The 21,350-nt window shown below is 28.1% G+C and overlaps 3 protein-coding genes across 6 annotated transcripts; 2 read left to right on the top strand and 1 right to left on the bottom strand.

The window, feature by feature from the left end:
• The first annotated feature begins 1,642 nt into the window (after positions 1-1,642).
• Positions 1,643-12,424, top strand: LOC145202593 (magnesium transporter NIPA2-like). Of its 2 annotated transcripts, none has more exons than XM_090078767.1 (6): positions 1,643-1,881; positions 5,059-5,253; positions 6,542-6,598; positions 7,229-7,319; positions 7,802-7,962; positions 11,697-12,424. In XM_090078767.1, the coding sequence occupies exons 2-6, from the start codon at positions 5,106-5,108 to the stop codon at positions 12,317-12,319; spliced, it is 1,080 nt and encodes a 359-aa protein (XP_089934893.1). In that variant the 5' UTR covers positions 1,643-1,881; positions 5,059-5,105; the 3' UTR covers positions 12,320-12,424. The 2 variants fall into 2 exon arrangements, with proteins under 2 accessions (XP_089934893.1, XP_089934892.1); XM_090078766.1 differs by having other exon boundaries at positions 1,646-1,854.
• LOC149892273 (uncharacterized) lies at positions 8,749-11,228 on the bottom strand. The gene is made up of 2 exons (XM_090080575.1): positions 10,573-11,228; positions 8,749-10,352 (listed from the first exon to the last, which is right to left on the bottom strand). Exons 1-2 carry the CDS (start codon positions 10,940-10,942, stop codon positions 8,749-8,751), a joined length of 1,974 nt encoding a protein of 657 aa, XP_089936701.1. The 5' UTR covers positions 10,943-11,228.
• Positions 12,425-12,936: 512 nt separating the features above from the next.
• On the top strand, positions 12,937-18,578 carry LOC145202583 (uncharacterized). 3 transcript variants are annotated; one of them, XM_090078763.1, is made up of 5 exons: positions 12,937-13,089; positions 13,170-13,420; positions 13,529-13,622; positions 14,870-14,973; positions 17,531-18,578. In XM_090078763.1, the coding sequence occupies exons 1-5, from the start codon at positions 13,044-13,046 to the stop codon at positions 18,236-18,238; spliced, it is 1,203 nt and encodes a 400-aa protein (XP_089934889.1). In that variant the 5' UTR covers positions 12,937-13,043; the 3' UTR covers positions 18,239-18,578. The 3 variants fall into 3 exon arrangements, with proteins under 3 accessions (XP_089934889.1, XP_089934890.1, XP_089934891.1); XM_090078764.1 differs by having other exon boundaries at positions 12,944-13,089; positions 13,182-13,420; XM_090078765.1 differs by having other exon boundaries at positions 12,979-13,089; positions 13,163-13,420.
• The last annotated feature ends 2,772 nt before the right edge of the window (positions 18,579-21,350 follow it).

Raw genomic sequence — 21,350 nt, 5'->3', positions numbered from 1 at the left:
CTAACTATTCATCAACTGAATACTAATGAATGTCGCAGTTTCCTTTTTTCGATGTTAATGCTGTTACAGTGCGCTTAAACTATATGTTTTAAAAAGATTTTAGTGGCGATAGTTAAAACATTCAAATACACATTTAAATTATTATTAAGTGTGTTTCCGCCCTTTATTTTCTACCATTAAAATTACTTCCCAAAAAACTACAAAAAATATTTCTTGAAATTTGATTGGTACAAAACATTAGAAAAAAACGCTTTATAAACAAACAAGAGAGAAGATTTCAAAACGAAAGAAAAACTGCTTAATTTTCCTTTGTTAATAAAATCTCTCATCAAAACTTTTTTTCTTTTCGAAAGTAAAGGTATTGACTTTACGGTATGTCGAGTTCAGGCATGCAAAGGCGTTTTTGTGAAATTTAGATCTTTTTGTGAAAACAAGAACGAATTTAATTAAAATTTAATATTATTTCTTTTTAAAAATATTAATAAAAATATAGCTACTTATTCAACATTCGCAAAACTAGCCTCTCCAATTTGGCGGTATCCACCTGAAACTATGCTATTCCCCTCCCCCGCGCAACAAATCCCTCTTTTTTTATATCGAAAAAAATCAGTAAAAAATTTCCGTAAAAAAATACGTCATACTTTTGTAAAACTCCCAAAAAAAAACGCGGTGAAAAACACTAAAAAAACACGTCATCAAATTGCCACATTCTTATTGATAGGGCAATAAACAAAAGCTGTATTTAACTCAGTTTTTAACTTAACTTTTCTCGTATAGTTTAGAGTAATACTATTACTTTTTAACATTGGTGCTTGGACTTCCGTTAATAAAGAATAATAATGACTAAAGTACAAACTTTTGAATCAGTCATTTGAAATGAAATTTGAAATAAATTTTATATTTAGGTTTTCAAAGTAATAAGATTCCAGAAAAAAATTTGCAATACCTCACATATTATTTTGTTTCAACCCTTTAAGACATTGGACAGAATTGCTATTCAATTAAATCCGTTAAACTTACTTTGCAGAAGTAACAATTGTAAAAAAGCAAAAGTAACGAATAAAAAACAACAAAAAAAAAAACGCAAAAGTAATGAATGTAAACAATGTCACCATAATTTTTTGCTGTTTTATAAACACAAAATGTGCTATATTAACAAATTCGATTTGTTTTATAATACCAATATGGAAATGTGTATTTTTTTCGTTATTTACGGAAACGCCATTCGCCGATTCTTATTTACTTGAGCAAAAGAGACGACTATCGTTGCTGTGGAAAGTTCCCTGCTGATTCTGTTATGGGCGCTCGGCAGTATTTACGGTATTTTCACAATTGAATGAAGGATATTTACCAATTAAAACGATTATTTACAAATAAAATGATAATTAGCAATAGACAACTGAAATTGATAGAACTTGCTGTAAGTGATGTTCATTTCAAGAAATCTTGTGTTGAAACAGAGCGAGTTAGTTGATACATTAATTTAATTAATACATTTTTTATCATTAAAAGTGAGTGAATAAAGGCCTTAATAGTGTAAAACTGACTGAACGACGTAATATGATAAAAATATAATAGAAAGTCAAGGTAATTATATCAAAAACGCGGCGTTGGTTGAAAAAACAAAGAAAATACGGCTTCTTTGTTTTCTTGTTTCAGCTCCGTTCTTACTCAAAACATCTCTGTGTTTCACGACTATTTCTTACCTGGCTTGTCTCGCATTATAATTCTAGTACAAGTGCTAACTGGCCAAAACAATTTGGATTGCTCCTTAAAAGTCTGGATTAAAATATGATAACGATCAACATTGCTATTATTTGGGGAGATGTAGATATTCCTCAACTATGACAACACGTAAGTTAAACAAGCTTTGATACAAAGGTAGTATTTCTAATAGTCTACCTTTAATATATCTTAAAATTAAGGTACTCACACTTTAGTCTGCTTTACACTGTCTACATATTCTCCTACAAACTCATGTCTATAGATAGTGATAACGACAAAAAAACCAGCTTGAATCAACTGATTATAATTTGGACACCATTTAATGCTTAGCGAACACACACACACATGTGTGTGTGTGTGTGTGTGTGTGTGTGTGTGTGTGTGTGTGTGTGTGTGTGTGTGTGTGTATATATATATATATTTATATAAATATATATATTTATGTATATATAATTATTCATTTTATATTTATGTATAAATCATCATCATCATCATCATCATCATCATCATCATCATCATCATCATCATCATCATCATCATCATCATCATCATCATCATTATTATTATTATTTTTATTCTTCTTCTTCTTCTTCTTCTTCTTCTTCTTATTATTATTATTATTATTATTATTATTATTATTATTATTATTATTATTATTATTATTACTATTATTATTGTTATCATTATTATTGTTATTGTTATTGTTATTATTATTACTATTATTATTATTATCAATATTATCATCATCACATCATCATCATCATCATCATCATCATCATCATCATCATCATCATCATCATCATCATCATCATCATCATCATCATCATCATCATCATCATCATTATCATCATTGTTGTAATTGTTATTATTGTCATTATTGTTATTGTTATTGATGTTGTTGTTGCTGTTGTTACTTCTACTTCTACTACTACTACTACTACTTGCATACACACAGGTACACTTAAAATAGATGAAGAAGTACTACATTATATAGATTATTATCAAAAATGGGAAGTGAGAGGTACAGAGATAGGGAGGGGAGGCCAAGGCATAATTAACAATAACTTAAGAAAGTATCTTTGTTTTTTATATCTGCTGTCTGTTTTTATCTACTAAGATAAATATAGTTTAATTAATCAAAGATAATTATCAAAAGTTCTAAAAAGCATGTTTTATTCTTTTTCACTATTTACTACAAATACTTTAGATATTGTAATTCCAAATTCTTTATTGCAGATATATATTTCAAGGTCAGAAATAATATTCAATCAGATATAAAGAAATATCCAATGTTAAGACATCTGAATATTAGACAGTGTATGTTATTAAATATAGAACTAGTTCATTTAAAGATTTTTAAGAAAAGGGAAAATTATTGAAAATTTTGTTTCAATTTTCATTTTACTATATTAGTAAATTATTGTAGAATAGAGTACATTATAATAAATTCAATTATTGTTCACAACATAAAGCGTAATATTTAAATCATTCTAATGATAAAATTTGAATGTTTTTTATTGTGTTTTTATATAACCAATAAGTAGTATGCCCTTCCATGCATTTTTAGAAAGAACTGCTAAAACTTTAACGAATGGTGCATAGTTTATCAAAATTTGTTTATATTTGCTGAACATATTAGCATAGTAATAAGTTTTCAAGTTTTGAAAACCATGGAATCTCATGTATATGCATAATGCTAGTATTATTATACTTTAAATAATCTTTTTATTGTTAATAAAGGTAAAAAAGTTAATATTAATTGTATTAACAAAGTCCTCCATTTAGAGGAAGAAAAAAAACCAACAACTTATTGACTATGGCAATACATTTGTTAGTCAAATATTCAGCATATGGTCAAGGAAATTAGGCTGCTTTAGAGAAAGCTTATTGCTTTATACACACATTGTCAAGCTGATCCAATTTTCATAGTGAGTTGTGAGCACTGATAAAACTGCACAATTCACTAGCCCAAAATCTGTGAAAAATACAGTCTCATCAGACCAACCCAACCACTAACAAGTAGCAAGAATGTATATGAAAAAAGTCTGCAGTTGATTTGAGTTTAATGATCTGGTGCTGCAACTGCCCTGTTGGAAGACTTTGGAATTCTATAAAAGAGCCTCATTTTCATTTGTTTATTTCAATTTTTGCTGCTATTGCTAGTGAACTCACAAAACTAAAGTGCTCTGATATGCATAACAAAAAACGTATATCTAAAAAAAAAAAAGAAAGAAAGATCATTGAGATTCGATGAAAGATTAAACTGTCTGTCTTTAACGTCTCTTGAGACTGATATTCTTCTCAATATTGATTTTGATGATATTATTGAAGAGATTTCAAGAAGAAAATCATTAAAGCATCACATATGAATTTAAGTATTGTTTAAATAAGTGTTTATTATTTCACTGTTTCATTTTCATTTTTAAAAGTTTAGAAAAAAAAGAGAGAGCTATCAATTTGAGTCTAGCATAGGGTCCACATTCTAAGCAGCTTAAAGTCTTGATTTACACATTGATATATATTGTATCAAGAAATGTCAAGTTGTAAAGTCACGCCAAAAATATTAACATAAGATGATGCAGTTCACTTAGTTGATTTGCTTGTTGAGCAAATGAAAGTTTTTATTCTTTAACCAATAGAATGCCTTTGTAGTTCATTCAGAAATTTCTTTGGTTTTTAATGGTAATAGTCAAATGTCAGCATAATAGGCAGCTTGTCTTTGCCATAAGGGATTGTATGTACTCTCAGACATGATAGTTTTTTTTTAAATTATTTCTTAATGGAAACTTTAATTTTTATTTTAAAATATATTTTACAACATTTTTAACTGATCGATAATTTAATATAGTTTAACTTTTATTATTTTACTACAGAATACTCCAGGAGCTTTTTTTTGCATAATTTGCAGAATTCCTTGCACACACAGTTGAAAGCTGTCAAAAGGAGTGTATTTTTATACTTGTTAGTGAAGTAGTGCAGCTAGCTTGTAATAAAAAAAGCAATCAGAAATGAGTTTCTAATGAATCCTATTCAAATTGTAGTCATTAACAAGAAGTCAGAATATGTTTTTATTGTTTTTTGTTATTTATAGGTAATTGTCTTCTGTAATGCATCATTTGAAGGTGAAATAAATCCAAATATATCTATATTCTATACTTTGAAATAAATTTTTTTCCAAAAGTATTGCAGGGCATACTACAAGTTGGTTTAAAAAAATTATGAACAAAATAAAAGCACTTTGACTTTTTCAATATTAACACTGAGCTATCTTAGGGCTAGTTGAAGACATTTAAGTTTTTGAAAGAATTTTAAAGAAGCTCTTTATATTTCCAGTGGGTACTTCATCACCTACAGTATCAACAAATGCAATTCTCATTGAAATGACTACACTTTCATCACAAGTTGACTACAGAGATTATTATAAAGGTCTTGCATTAGCACTTAGTTCATGTATATTTATTGGTACAAGTTTTATTGTTAAAAAAAAAGGCTTACTTCGAGTTAACCGTTTATCTGGTTCAAGGGCTGGTAAGTACTTTACTTACATTTTACTGCTTGTGCATACAGACTCAATTATATTACATCTTAAAAGTTATATTTATAATGCTATAAACTAAAAGTTAAATAGGATAGCATGAAAATTACAGATAAAATACTGTGTAAGATATTTATTTGTCTTCACTAATTTTTTGACGGTGATATCAAAGTTGATTATGCAATTCATTTTTTCATTCTTTTTTGGTAGAATGTAATTCTCCTAAGATTTTTTCAAAAGATTTCAGAAAATTATCTGGGGTTATCCATTCTTATGTTTTCTTGATCTCTTTACTTTTAAATACTTTTAAAGTTTCCTAGATAGGAAAGTTTTTCCCATTGGATATAAATTTTATGTTTCCTTCTGGGATTTGCTTTAGTGGAACTTTGATCTTATTTTTTGTGTAGTTTAATTTCTTTTATAAGTTTCTGCATTTTTCCAAGTGCATAAGTAATTTATGATAATTTATTCCAATTGCTTTAAGCAAGTTTTTTTAAAAAGAGCTGTTAAACTGAAAGTAAGGTTTGACTAAACTTTGGCAAATGTTTGCCCGAAAAATTGCTGTGTATGGTATTGTGTGGTATTTCAATAATTTTTAGTTAGTTATTGTTGAGCAGTTTTTAAAAAATGTTTTAGAGCACCTTGTTTAAAAGATTTACATTCTGCGTCAAATGAGTATTATCTTAGTTTAAAGTTGATTTTCATTGAACTTACATTTTAATTTAATGTAATTTTAGTGTTAATCTATATTTTAGTGTAACTATGTGTAATGTTCTTCAATGAATTTGAGTTTAAATGTAGCTATGTGTAATGTTCTTCAATGAATTTGAGTTTAAATAATCCATAAAAAACATTAAAAACCAATATCTATTATGACATATAGAGCTAGAAGTTTGAGCTCTAATTTGGAACTTCGTTTTGCCAATGTATTTTTTTAAGCAGTTACATTCAATTATATAAGTTCCAGGTTGGCTATTGCATGGTAATTTAGATTTGTTTTTACATGTTAGCAGTGATCTTAAATTAGAATTAGATTTAAAAAATTATTGTATATCCAACTTTTCTAAAGATTTTTTTAATTTTGGAGACAGTGATGGTATCCATGGTAATGATACTGTATGGGAGCCGTCATACTTGGATTGAATTTTATTGTTTTTTATGGACCTTTTTTTTAAATTTGTTTTGTAGTACTTTTACAATGTATAATTGTTCTTGTTTATGTTTAAAAATGTTATTATTAAAATAGCTGTATAAAACTTAACTGAAGGTCTTTTTAAATAGGAGAAGGTGGATATGCATACCTCAAAGAATGGATGTGGTGGATTGGTCTTATCACAAGTCAGGGGAATTAAGATTTTTAAATATGTTATTTGTTTCTTCCTGTTACTTTTTATGTTCCATTTCTTAATATAAATTTCGTCAGTTTCTAAAAGTTCATGTTTCAAATATTTAAAAGTTTAAGTTTGCTTTAATTTCTTTAAAAATTTTAGTTACACGTAAATACATATTTTTAGAAAATTTAAGTTACACGTAAATACATATTTTTAGAAAATTTAGGTTACACATAAATACATATTTTTAGAAAATTTTGAACTAAATATGTAGATCAAACTTTGTATGTAGATAATCTGGTTCATTTATATTCTGCTATCTAGTTTAAAATACTCAAAAAATTCAACACTAATAAAATTTTTTCTTGTTTAAAATGTCCAAAATTTTGTTTTGAACATCTTAAACAAGAAAAAACTTTGATCAGTGTTAAAATTATTTATTGAATTATTAAAGGGGTTTTATCTGTTTAAATTATATATGCTAGTATTAATTTATATATGCTAGTATTAATTTATATATGCTAGTATTAATTTAATAGTTTCTATCTTTTTATTATGTTGTAGCTATAAAGATTTCAAATTAAATTTGCTTATGAAGGTAATTGTAAATTAAATTCAGTGTTCTGTTGCATTTTAGTGGTTGTCGGTGAGGCTGCAAATTTTACTGCTTATGCCTTTGCTCCTGCCATTCTTGTAACGCCATTAGGTGCTATTAGTGTTATTGTGAGGTAAAAGTAGTTTAATATAGCTAATGTTTATTTAATAGTAAAAAATGAGATGAGACTCTATAACTGGATAAAGGATAGTTAATAAATATCAATTAAATCTTATTGATTTATGATTTACAGGTTTTTTTTTCTGGGATATTTTCTAAATTCAATAAACATGCTATCAATTTGCATACAGTTTCTATCTAAAGAGACTTTTCTTTAAATAGAAATAGCAAAAGTTTCTATTCTGCTCTGTCTTGATAATACATTTATAATATATTATTTTATGTTCATCAGAAGTTTTTTTCTTTGTTACAATATTTTGCAATCTGTTTTTTAGCAATTCCTTTTAAAAAAGAGTAAATTATTTCTTAATTACAATAGCATTATACTTAAGTTTGATTTAGGTGTGCATTTAAAGTATTTAGGCTAAATGTTTTGGAGTACCAGAATGAGATAGTAGTAATGTAATATTATAACGTTTATTGTTGTTTTAACAGTGCTGTTCTTGCTTCAATTATGTTAAAAGAAAGACTGAACTTGCATGGTAAAGTTGGCTGCTTTTTGTGCGTAATTGGTTCAACAATTTTAGTTATTCATGCACCTCCTGAAGAAAATGTTAATGACATGGAAGAATTATCTGCTAAGCTAAGAGATCCTTGTAAGGTTTTATATTTTATTACCTTTATTTGATATATAACACAGGGCAATACCAAAAAATTGTTTGTGTTTTACTTTCTTAATTTTTTGTATAGAACCATAAATATGTTTTTCACCATCAAATCAAGTTTTCTATTACTTTATTTATGGCATAACAAAATATATCAAAAAACAGGAAAGCAGCTAATGCAATCTCTGTATTTCAAATTAATTGCAACTTTTGATTTTTGTTGATAATTATACTTTCATAATGTCTTTACATGTGTTATGGAAATGTAGTATAGATTTCCATATGTGTGACTAGGCCTCCGTTTTTTTTTTTTTTTTTCTGATTTGAAAAGAAACACTGTGCTCTCCTGAGACCGCCAGGGTAAATTTTGGTTTACTCTAATTTTTTTTGTTTAATTATTAATATTGGGTTTAGGTAAGTATTTTAAAATAATTTTTAAAATCTAAACTAACTTTTAAACATATTTTTTTTGCAAAAATAGTTTTTACCTAAAATAACATATGGAGGGGGAGGGGGTTTTATGAGGAGGGCAGGGATTTTTTTCAAAATTTATAGGGGTATTACACTTCTAAAACAATTTTTGTTACAAAAAATACAACTTTAAAATGAAAAAATGAGATCATTTATGATAAAATTAAGATAAATTCTAGATTAACAATATAACATCAAGGCAATAAATGTAGCAGTTTAACATGAAATATTGAAATTCCTTATAAAATAATTCAATCATTTCAAAGTTCACAATAATTAAAAATTTTAAAAAATGAGAGAAAATGACTACTTGAAACTGTTTATACCAAACTCAATCACACTTTTCTTAAGCTGTTTTGCATAATCATTGTGTTCCAAACGACGCTTGTATCGCTTCCATACTTGATAGTGATAGTGGTGAGCACTTTCTCCTGCCTGCTCGGCATATACACCAAGCCCAAACTGACTATGCTGAAGAAAAGGAACAAGATGACATACTAAAATATGAACTTTCCAGCTAATATTTAATTGGTAGTTAAACTTTTCCAGAAGATGAAGCTGCAGATTTTCGAAAGCTTTTTTAAAATCTAAAACTGATTCAGCAATAGATTCTCCAATAAACATGCTAAAACCTTTTGTTTTAATAATTGAAAACTTTCTAAGACAGTTAACTACAGGTTGGAGAAATATCATATTTGGTAATATAGAGGCTGCACTTAAAAGGTCAACTTCTAAATTATCTAATTTATCTAAAAGTCTCTGTGAATTATTACCATCCAAACCAGTTCCGTGGTAACCTCTAAAGATTATATAATTCGACTTAAGCCACGAATCAAAATCAGGCCACAATGTAATTAATATTTTTACAAACATAGAAGTAATACCAATAAGAATGTGTAACTCTGGTGGAGGAATGAGATGTTCTACTAAAGTTTCTAGAGGTTCATCAAGATACACAACTCTAGGAGAAATACAGTTTTTAAATTCCATCATGTGATTCTTTTTACATCCATCTTCAATGAACTTGTTGTAGTTGGTATCAATTGAACCTAAGGTTCTTTTTTTTCCGCTCTCAAGAGCACTTTCCCCTTCACACCAGAGACATGCATACTTGCCGCTGTGACTGCTTAAACCAAATAAAGAGTTACCACATTTTAGATCAAATGCTATTGAATATTTTACATCACTCAGAGCTAGTGGTTTCAATAGTTTGCTAAGATTACCATTATGCTCTGAAACATCTTCAACTAAAGCCAAAACCAATGATCTTTTTACACCACAATCATCAAGACTTTTTGAAGTTGTATGTTTACATAGTGGGTCAAAAACATTTATAACGCATTTAAGAAAACCCTGTCCACCATCAATGGAAACCCTAGCAATAGTGTTATAAGGATTCAAACTTCTTTCATTAATCATATGAAGAATTAAATCAGAAGTATCTTTTACAAATACCAAACTCCGACTTATCTCTTCATCCCCTGAAATGAATGATTCAGTTTTGACATCATAAAAATCTGAAAATACATTATGCAGCTCCTCTATCTGAGTTGATATATTAGGTTCTAACATTTTCTTCCCTAAATTTTGTCGCATATGTTTACAAAGTAGGTTAGTCTTTCTTTTACTCAGGTTTAGAGTATTAGAGATTTCCATTATAGTTTCTAGAGATAACTTTTTAACGGATGCTCTGCTGCATTTATTATCAGGTGTGCCAACAACAATAAGAAGATTGTTTCCAAAGGTTTTTAAAGGAAACTTGTCTCCAGATTTAATATGGTCTCTTTTCATTTTTATTTTGAGAATCCCAGAAGCAACTTGTTCACTGGATACACTTCCAAGACCTTCAGCCAACATAATTAAGTTTTTTACAGCTTCACTTTTACAGCAAAAATGAGAAATTCCTTTGCCTAAATAGAAATTTAAAGTAGAAAAAACTCTGATATTATTATATTTGTAAAACATATAAAAATAATACACTAATATTTAATAAGTCTATCATAAACTATGCATTGACTAGCATAGACTCTGCTAAATTTAAATTTTTTTTTTTTACTAATTGAAGAAATAGTTTATTAACTAAAATATATAAGTTATACAATATTTTTAATTTGTTTAAGGAAATCATACCTATTGTAGAAAAGCAAGAAGGACATATCTTTTTAACAATTTTATCAACGATGTCTTGATTATTTGTTGTGATCTGTTCAGATATTTCACTAATATCAGATGATCTTCTAAGCTTTTGTCTGTTTATTTGAGATATTTTCTCAATCCAATCATTTAATTTTGATGTTTCACCCCTGTTCAATGCATATAAATTTGTTTTGCAAGAATTACAAATGTTTTTTGGACAACACTCTTTTTCTACATCATATTCTCTCCAAATCAAATTTTGAATGTGAAGTTGTAATGCGGGAGTTACTTTAATAAGTTTATGTGATCCTTTTCCAAAGGAAATAAAGCAACATGCACAAATTAGACATTTTTCATCGGCCATTTTGACAAAAAAATATAAGTTTTATATGATCGCTTTTAACTGTAATAATAATTATTTTCATCGGTATTGCAACATTTTGTACCAAATAGAATAGATGACGCAATCATAAAATGACGCAATTTATTTTAGGCATTTTAATTAATTAAATCTAAAATTTCTATGTTTAAAAGTTAGTTTAGATTTTAAAAATTATTTCAAAATACTTTGTTTAACCCATTAATAGTAAATAAACAAAAAAATTTAGAGTAAACCAAAATTTACCCTGGCGGTCTCAGGAGTGCACAGTGGAAAACTCATTAATGATTATCCTTTCATCCAAATATTATTTTGAGTTTATTATGTAAAAAACAACCATAGCCCCAATATGTAATTATTTAGAAAGGGGAACTTAAAATATCTGAAAAACATTCAAACTAACCCCCATTTAAAAGTGCCATATAGCAATAAGAATAGTATCTATGTAAATATCTTATATGTAATATTCATGGTGTTTTTTTTTTTGAGGTCTATTCATTTTATTAGTTTTAGATATACATAAGTATCTAATAAAGTTTTCTATAAATTATATTTAACTGTTTTTTAATAACCTAGTTATTTTTATTAGTTGAGAATAAAGTTTTATTGTTTGTTTTATTTTAAACATTTTTTAGTGTTATATTGTGTTTTTTTGTGTTCATTGGTTGTTTTTTTTTTAGTATTCATCAGTTATGCTGTATTTTTTTAGAGTTCATCGATTATACTGTATTTCTTTTAGTGTTCATTGGTTATACTGTATTGGTATTGCTTGTTTCAACTTTCCTCACTGTTTATGTTGCTCCAAAGTATGGGAAAACAAATGTTCTTGTTTATATTACAATTTGCTCCCTCACTGGCTCATTAACAGTTTCTGCTTGTAAAGGTCTAGGAATTGCTATAAAAGAAACACTTGCTCATAATAGCCAAGTTTCTAATCCTATTGTTTGGATGCTATTTATTGGTGGAGCTCTTTGCATCATGGTTCAAATGAATTTCCTTAACAAGGCATTAGATATATTCAATACTTCAATTGTAACTCCAATTTATTATGTGATGTTTACAACGTTTGCAATAACAGCATCCGCTATTCTTTACAAGGAATGGGCTGAGTTGAATGCAAAAGATGCTTTAGGATCAATATGTGGTTTTCTAACAATCATAAATGGCGTGTTCCTATTACACGCATTTAAAGACATAAAGTTTTCACTTCAAGATTTGTATGGATCTGTTACAACATCAAAAAGTTTAACTAATGGTGAGACTAATATACTTATAACAAATCTTGAAAGTGATGATGATAATGATGATTCAGTGACAGCTTTATCAAACAATTCAAATGAGTATTTAACAAGCAAATTTTGATTGTTTTATAATGAGTTAGAAAAACTAGTAAATTTTTAATTAACAATTTTTTTATACTTTCATATTCAAATGGTGACAATTTATAGCTCAACCAATTTTCCTAATTTAGACCAATTAATAGTTTTAAGAGTTTTTCAAAAGAAATACTCCTTTTTCAAGATTTACATCTTGTGTATTTTTTTTTGTTGTTGCTAAAAGTCCAATGTTTTCCTTATGTTCAGATTGTTATACATACTTGTCTATTTATTGCCTAAAAATTTTATGGTTTTTTTAATTTCTTATTTTTACTTATTAATTGTAATATTTTAACAAATGTTTTGGATCAAGACATTTAATTGTAAATGAAGATGCTTTAGTTTTTTTTCTTGGGTTGTCTTTTTTTCTAGTGACATTTTATATAAGTAATGGCACACTATCTATATGGTAAAAAATTTGGGTGAAGTTTTAGTTAAATTCAGTTTTAGGATTCTTAAATTTTGTTCTTTTTCAGTAAAAGTTTGCTCTCTTTTTTGTATTATTAATGAGATTTTTCTCACTTATTTTTAAGTATTTGTTTTAAAAATCTTCTATCCAATAAAGTATAAAATATAATTAAAAGAAAAATATTCAATAAAGGTTATTGCATTTTATTGAATTTTAAAATCTGTCATGAAATCTAAAGTACCTTTTCATGTTTTACAATTTTTTATTTCTATTTAGGTATGTAGAAACTGATGTGTAAGCAATGTATTGCCTTTGCTTTTACATTGTTCTGTTGGTATTTATAGTTGGTATGTAAATGATCTATGATTGTTATCTATAATTATTCACAACTTTTGAACTGCTATTGTAAATGTTACAAAGTGATTAGTAATTTTTTTAGATGAAAGTAGCCAATTATGTTACTCTGATGTCAAACTTAAGGCCATTCCAGCAGAGCATCTTTACAATAAGTTAAAAAAGCCCCTAGTCATTGGCTATTTAGGTAATATAAATCGTTTTCAAGAGAATTCATTAGAGGGCATGTTAAATTTGGTTGAAATTGATGCAGATGGGATGCATATGCAAGTTCAGCTTACAAAAGATAACCAACTAATCCTTTTTGGTGAAGATAGCTTTTATGTAAGATGACAATAATATGAAACAGATGTATTAGTATTTTCATATTTAAGATGCTTTAAATTTTTAGCTTGAAAATGATTAGATCATAAAATGTTGTTCAAAATTTAGAGGTTAACCAAAGAAGATTTTTTGGTTGAGAATCTTCCATACTCTGAGGTCCTTAAAATGAATTTGCAGAAGGAAATTGAATATAGCTATCCAGGTAATAATGTAATATAAAGCGATCTAGGTAATTATATATTTTTTCTGGAATTATTTGGAAGGAGTAAGTTATAGAGTAAACTGAGCTAAGAGCAAATTGAAAAAAAAGTGAGCAGCTCAGCAATTTTTGTTTCTTTTGGATTTACTTAGTGCAAAAACAAAAAAAATCTTTAAAAAAACACCATTTGTAGAGAACTTTCTGCTCTATTCAAAGGTGTAAAAAATTATTTTAAAAAATTCATGTCTTAGCAAACTTTAAACTTTTCACTTATACCCCCATTCACACCAAAAATAGAACTTGTTTTAATCGTGGTTATTAAAACTTGTGACACATTTTTCCGTTCACACTGCTTTTTAAAACAATATTTCAAATAAATGAGTTTAAAAAAACAGTAGCTAAATAAAACACCGTTTTAAAAGCGAGTGTTATTAAAACTCGGTTTTGTTGGTGTGAATGGGGTATTAGTAAAAATAAGTTGTTTTTTTTTTTTTTTTTTTTCTCACAAAAAGTTTGACTTCAAACCCTCAAGACTAAAAATAAATTCTACGAAACTGCAAAAGAAAGTTTTGTAGAAAGCTTCATAATGATCAAGATTCTCATTTGCTAGTTTCAGAAAAAAGTTATCAGTAAAAAACTGAGGAAATATTTATTGGAGGAAGAGTAAACATGTTAAATTGCTCACACTTTTGCAATAAAACAAGCACAGATAAAAAAAAAAAAAAAAAAAACTAGTTAGAATGTAAATAAATGTCATAGCCTTTGCTATCTAAAAATTTTTAAAAATTATCTTAAAATTTAACTCATTTACTTTTCTCCAAATATAAGGGGAAAAGTAAACTTTTTTTTTTTCCCCATAAAAATTGATATATATTTTTTAATTTTCAAAATATTTTTTCTCTGTTTTTATATATTTATAAAGTGTAAAAAATTTCTTTTTAAAATTAAAAGAAAAGATAACCAAAATTGAATTAAAAGCTGAAAACTTTTCTCTAAGCCCAGTTTGCCCTACTGATCATTTTTCTTGATGAGCTTAGAAACCTTTTTTCTGCTGTTAGCTATGGTCACTATCAGTTATATAAATTAAGGCATTTTCTCCTGTATCTTTTTGTAGGAGCAAATGTTTAGCTCAAAATTTTATTATCCACTCAAAAAGTATAGCTTCTTTCAGCTGAGTCTCCTCAAGGGTATTTTTAATCTACTTGATTAATTTAAAGGTAACCTTCTTAAGTAAAAGGTTTTACTTTCAGATTCTACCAAGATTAAAAAGACATACGACTATACTTTAAAGATTCCATTACTTTCCACTGTTCTTAATTCCATCAAAGGAAATCACAAGTTGATTTATATTGAGGTAATTCTTATTTTTACATTATAATTATAATACTTTCAAAAATTTGTTGGGTAGAGAAAAAAGAGTCGTAATTAAAAAAAGCTTTTGTAAAATTTGAACTTTTATTGAAATAGTACTTAGGTCGTTAGAAAAAAAAAGAAGAGTTTTTTTTAATTTTGTTTTATCAAATGTTCAAAATAATGTCCATCGTTATCTATACAAAGTTGCATCCTTTCAAGCCATTTGTCAAACGTTTTTTTATACTCTTCTTTGGGTATACTTTGAAGTAGCTTCGTTATGCGAGTTTTTTGACTTTCGACGTCAGTATCGTCATCAAGATTTTTTTTTATCAAGTCGAATAGCCAATAATCGGATGGAGCTAAGTCTGGTGAGTATGGTGGGTGGCGAATTATTGTAATTCCAGCTTGGTTTAGACAATTTGTGACGGTTTCAGTCACATGGAGTCGAGCGTTATCATGGAGAAATTTGAGTGCCTGTTTTAGGTCTTTGCTTATTTATTTCGCATATAAGAGGTTTCAAACAATTTTTTATATAATATTTGCTAGTAATGGTGTCTCCCTTTTCAACATAACCCAAATGAATAACACCTGTTGTTTTGAAGAAGATGTAGAACATGTTTTTCGGCTGAAACCTGTCGCATCTTACTATAGTTCTTGGACTTTCACCTTCACCGACCCAACTAGCGTTAGCCGACTTGTGTCCAACTTGTCTCAAATAAAACCACGACTCATCCCCTGTAATAATATCACATAGTCTCCATGGACCGTTTCTGAAAAGAGCTAAATTTTCCTTACATGCCTCAACTCTATTCTTGCGATTTTGATCAGTTAACTCGTGGGGTATCCAACATGATGTTAATTTTCTTTTTTTAAGTGCGTTGTGAATGATTTCGTTGATTGTAAAGCGATTAATCGATGTCAGGGCTTCAATTATATCATGTGTTGCATGAGGATTTTCTTCAATAATGGCTCGCACACGTTCAATATTCTCAGCTGTATACGTGGTTTGAGGGTGCCCTGAGCGAGGATCATCTTCAAGACTCTCTCTACCATCTTTAAATAAAGTAGCCCACTTGGCAATTGTACTATATTTTGGAGCTTGGTCACCATGAACTAAAACCAACTCATCGGTTATGGCTTGTGCTGAAACTCCAAGTAGAGCACGGGTTTTAATATATGCTCGATATTCAAATTTATCCATTTTTAAATTTTTTCTTGAAAACGTATATAGTAAAATTTAAATAACTTTTTTAATAAACATTCAAAATACTTCAACAAGTACTTAAAATGTTCATAATTAAACGCAGTTTAAAATGATATATAAATATTTAATTATTTCCTGTCTCATTGTATCTTTATAGATGAAGTTCTACGAACTTTCCTAACGACCTAAGTATATTATGTTAAATAAATAATCCTTTAGTAATGTGAGGAGGAAAAATAAAAGAAGTTATAAACATAATTTTTAATTTTTACTTGACTCAAATGCATCACTTAATTATTTGAATGATGAAAGCTGCAAGACAACCAAAACATCAGGTGAATACTCTAGTGCAAATGCATAAAACATAAAACAGTCACACAATTAAAGTTTAAAACAGTTTTTACAATAATGGTCAGAACCTCAACTGTAACTACACCAATAAAATGATAATAGTTCAATTAGTAATGTACATGACGATTCTGTAACTATTTTCTGATTTTTAAAAACAAGTCTTGTCCAGAAACAAATGTCATCAAAAAGTAAGAAAAATCAAAAAATAACTAGTTCAGAGAACCATGACTCAGAGGTTTAAACAAAAACACTAAACAAACTTAAAAGTAAAATTCATCGTCTATGCTAGAACAGCACTTAGTTTAAAAGACATCTGCAGACATGTAAAAAGAAGGGTTGAGAAATTCTAGAAGAATTTTTGGGAGATTTTTAAAAAAAAGAGTTTTGAGAGGATAAAAAGGAGAGGAAGAAAAGAAGATTTTATGTTGAGAATAGTAATAATATATGTAGAAATTATGGCCTTGAGTTCCAAAGGTGATTAGAGAGCATTTTTGAGTGATAGTTGATTAGATAGTATTATCTGTATTTGTAAATATTAAAAGAATATACTTGAGTTAAATATTTGAGAGTATTTATTAAGTAAAACGAGAAAGAACATTAGAAATTATTATTATCATTTATATTTTGATCGAGTAATTATCATATTGTTATTATTTCTATTAGAATTTTGCTGTTAAACTTTACAAACACCCTAACATAACCAAAAAAAACTAACTTATTAAAGACTAAAAATATTCACCGCCCTCAAGAATTTAAGTTTACTGACTATGACAATCATTATGGATTTCTTTAACTTCAATTTTTTATCTCATTATTTCATGGTTGTTGTTGTTACATTATTTATAATCAGTTTTTACTAAATTAGCTACAACTAGATTTGATAAATTGTAGAACTAGAATTGGTCAAATGTATTCGGGATAAAAAAGAATTGAAAATATTAAAAATTTCCATTTTTATTATGCTAAATAAGAAATCTCATCAAATTATTTTATCTTCTCTTAGCTTGTTCCTAATCATGTTCCTCCACAAGATCCTTTGGATAGACACAGAGCAGTCGAGGTGGCAAGATTGGTCGGAAATTTAATCAAAGATCTGAAACTTGAAAATGAGGTTTTTGTTGTTTCAAAAGATGCTATAAAGGTTTATGCACTAAGTTACTATCATCCAGAATTGCAGTTTGGATGGTGGCCTGATGTTAATCTTTTTGATAATACCACTGCCTATAAAATGAAAGAAGAATACAATGATATACCTCAAATATACACTTCAAATTGTTTTTATAACACTGAAAATGGGTTTTTATTTGCTAAGTACCTTTTAACCTCTGGTTTGATAATGAAATCATTAAATTCCTCATTCATTGATATTCCTGTAGAGATATATACCAACACAACTTATTATTCAAATAAAGATGAGACGAATATCGTCCCAATACTGAAAAGTAATTACGGTCAAGGAACTAGTATTGGACTGTTTGGAGTTTTTTCTTGGCCTGATAAATCTGCGTTGAATTCACTTGATGATGACATAAAGTTAGTAAAATCTTTTACTGACAATAGCCTGTCTCGTTTTATAACAAATGACGTGAACCGTATGAAAATTGCTCTTAAGAGAATTGTTTTAGATTCGAGTGGTGCTGCTTTGAATTCATTTTGGGGATGCATTTTTTCAGGAGTTTTAGTAGCACTTTTGATTTTTTTAAGCGAGTAAACTTAACATACATAAAAGTTTAAATCTGTTTAAAAGTTATATGGTTGGTGTGTTGGATTTCTCACTTTTTATGGAGCATTTAGTTTGCTTTAAAACAAATATGTTTACATGGAAGCGTTCAAGCTTACTTTCTTTTCGATAAATTTTTGTCGAAAAGATGCTATTTAATATATTTCATTTTTATATTAATTATTCGTATATATTATTTAAACTTAAACAGAAATGACCTTTTGTATATTACAGCCATTTTTATGCCACTATTTGCATTTTTTTAATTATGTATTTTTTATGTATGGATAAGCTTTTGGAGGTTATGTGTTTTAGTAAAAAAGAAACTAGAGATTCTTCTAATTCTTATTTTTATAGAATGCGTTTACATTCTATTTCAGTATATTATATATTTCAGTGTACTATATATTTCTGTAGGTGTCTAGATTTATTACGAAGATGAAGCATAATTTTTAAAATTTCAGAAAAAATCAAAGCTTTATCTCTAGTAAGTTCTATGGAATTTAAAGATTTCAAGATTTCAATTCGTTTTTGGAAGAACAACTTTTAAAGCTGTTTTTCATATTAACTTTAACAAACTTTTAGTTGGTTAATTAAATGCGCATATAGGAGTTTGACCAATTAAAATAAATTAATCGCTGAATCTGAAATTATTTTTTGCACTAAAAATCCATTATTGAAAATTTAAAAGCATGGACTTTCAATGATTTCAAGAAATGGCTGTCAATAAAGTCTTATGTATTAAACTCATATTTTTCCGGTAAACTTAATTTTTTTTCCAGTAACTTATACCCCATTCACACCAAAAATAAAACTTGTTTTAATCGTGGTTATTTAAACTTGTGACGCCTTTTTTCCGTTCACACTGCTTTTTAAAACCTTGTTTCAAATAAAAGAGTTTAAAAAAAGCGGTAGCTAAATAAAACACCGTTTTAAAAGCGAGTGTTATTAAAACTCGGTTTTTTTGGTGTGAATGGGGTATTATTTCCAGTAAAAAATAATATTTTTTCCGGTAGAATAACTTTTTTCCAGTAAAATGTTTGCGGTAAGAAATCAGTTTTTTTACCAGTAAAAAGTTAATTTTTTAAAAGTTATTTTCCGGTATTCAAACTTCCAAGTAGAAAATTTTTGTTTTTCAGAGAAAAATTTTTTTTGAAAAATGCTTCAAGTGCTCAAGTGAAAAATACTTTAAGTGTAAATAGATTTTGGAATATAATTCCAAAAGAAACAATAATCTATTTTGAATTAAACGAATGTTTACATTAAACTTAGTTTTATTTAACTTGAAGATTGATATTTAAAATTCACATAAACACATTAACTTCTTCTAAGCTAAACTTCACATAAACTTTATACTTTGTCCAATATATTTAAATCAGGGGTACAGATAACCATCAGGAATTATTCACTGAATCAGCAAAGCTTTTCGAGCTTTTTTTGGACGATCTGGCTTTCTTTTTTGGTGCATTTGAATATTTTTGGCGTCAGGAGGTGGATTGTACAGTTTCAAACGTATTGCTATTCCTACTGAATGCCTACAGGAGTAATTTTTGAAGAAATGAGGACAAGTACATTTTGCATCTTGCCAATTGTCATCTTTAATCTGAACCACCCAAATTCCAAATTGTTTCTTAACAAATTCATCGAAAGTGGCATCATTATGATTTTTGTAGATCAAAATATTTTCTTTTTTAATTATATTTTGCTCCCCACTTGGTATGTAATAAAAATTTTCTGCTTCTTTATTTTCTGTAAGAATTTCTTTCTTGGATTTTACCCATTGGTATGCTGATGTCTTGGTAGCCAAACTGATTGTTGTTGTTTTTGAAAACAATTTCAGATTATTTTTGTAACCAAAAGATCAGTTTTCAATCATCTGCAAAGCAACAACTTTGAACTTGCTGATAGGAAATCGTTCATGAAAGGTGTGCTCATCTTTAATTACTCTATTGCATGACTCAAAACAGTTGTTAGTGGTTGGGGTGAAATGCCTAAAGCCCTCATACCAATTGGAGTTAGTGTTGACCCACTCTGTGTTGAAGTAAAGTAAAAACAGATTGATGGCATTTGAGAAAGATTCTGGGCTGGATAACTTTTGTAATTTTTCAATATCTCTCAAAATTGATGTTCTGTTCTCTATTTTTACCATGGATTTAATTTTCTGTGATAAATTTCGGTACATGTGTGCCCAACACATCACAATTTTTTGTTCTTAACCAAAAACTATCTTAAAAGCATTTTGAATGGATTGAGCAGCATCAGAAACCAAAACCTCAGGAGTAATAACAACTTCAAAAATATTTTGGACACCTTTTCTCAATGCTTCAAATAAAAATGCAAAATCTGCAGTTTTTTCAGACATACAAACTCCTATGCCAAAATGATGAAAATGGCATTCAGAATCAGATGTACCAATAACAAAAACTGGATAGCCTTGCCAAATGAGTTTGTAAGTAGCATCAGCATGGATGATCTTTGCATCTTTGGCAAGGCTAAGCAAATGTTTGGTTGAAGCAAAGAATCTGAAAAGGAACTCTTCATCACATGTCACTGTATAGGACACAATAAATGCTGTATGTTCATCTTTTGGCACTGAAGAGTTTTCAATAAACCACTTTTCCAATTTACCTAGACTGATGTTTGTAACTCCAAACTTTTTCTTTCTCAATTTTGCAAGGATGTTATTCAGTTGTGTTTGAGATGGTGCACAAAAGTCATTTTTGGCCAAGTAGTCACGAATTTGTTTGGGTTTCATTTGCAAATCAAAAAGTCTGTTGATTTCTAACTGAACTTTTTCAGAAAGTTTACCTCCTTTTTGAGTCTCAATAGAATCATGTGTGTGCATGGGCGCCGGCAGGACTTTTTTCAAGGGGGGGCAAAATAAAATTCAAAAGTGATATTTTAAAAACTGCAAAAATGCATCAATTAATCAAGTCATTTTATTAGACCAGTGACAACAGAAAATTAAAGAAAATGTAAAAATAAACACACAAGAGTTAAATCATTGTTATTCAGTAAATAGAAATTGTAGTCGTCTGCGTTCACTGCCAAACTTATTTACAATTTGTTCCATAAACTCAGATTTTCTGGAGCGTATTTTTTC

Source organism: Hydra viridissima, unplaced genomic scaffold (genome assembly GCF_058129835.1).
Source record: "Hydra viridissima isolate aposymbiotic clone 2 unplaced genomic scaffold, HvirCarnegie_v1 scaffold_2, whole genome shotgun sequence".
Taxonomy (NCBI): Eukaryota; Metazoa; Cnidaria; class Hydrozoa; order Anthoathecata; family Hydridae; genus Hydra; species Hydra viridissima.
This window is presented reverse-complemented; position numbering and strand designations above follow the sequence as displayed.

Excerpts from the sequence above, each read along its gene's own strand:
- LOC145202593 (XM_090078766.1), top strand. Across the intron at positions 7,320-7,801 it reads GCTATTAGTGTTATTGTGAG|TGCTGTTCTTGCTTCAATTA; the intron begins GTAAAAGTAGTT and ends TTGTTTTAACAG. Across the intron at positions 7,963-11,696 it reads TGCTAAGCTAAGAGATCCTT|TGTTCATTGGTTATACTGTA; the intron begins GTAAGGTTTTAT and ends TATTTCTTTTAG.
- LOC149892273 (XM_090080575.1), bottom strand. The coding sequence starts at position 10,942 with ATGGCCGATGAAAAATGTCTAATTTGTGCATGTTGCTTTATTTCCTTT. Across the intron at positions 10,353-10,572 it reads TTCTTGCTTTTCTACAATAG|GCAAAGGAATTTCTCATTTT; the intron begins GTATGATTTCCT and ends ATTTCTATTTAG.
- LOC145202583 (XM_090078763.1), top strand. The coding sequence starts at position 13,044 with ATGTATTGCCTTTGCTTTTACATTGTTCTGTTGGTATTTATAGTTG. Across the intron at positions 13,090-13,169 it reads TCTGTTGGTATTTATAGTTG|TAATTTTTTTAGATGAAAGT; the intron begins GTATGTAAATGA and ends CAAAGTGATTAG. Across the intron at positions 13,421-13,528 it reads TTGGTGAAGATAGCTTTTAT|AGGTTAACCAAAGAAGATTT; the intron begins GTAAGATGACAA and ends TTCAAAATTTAG.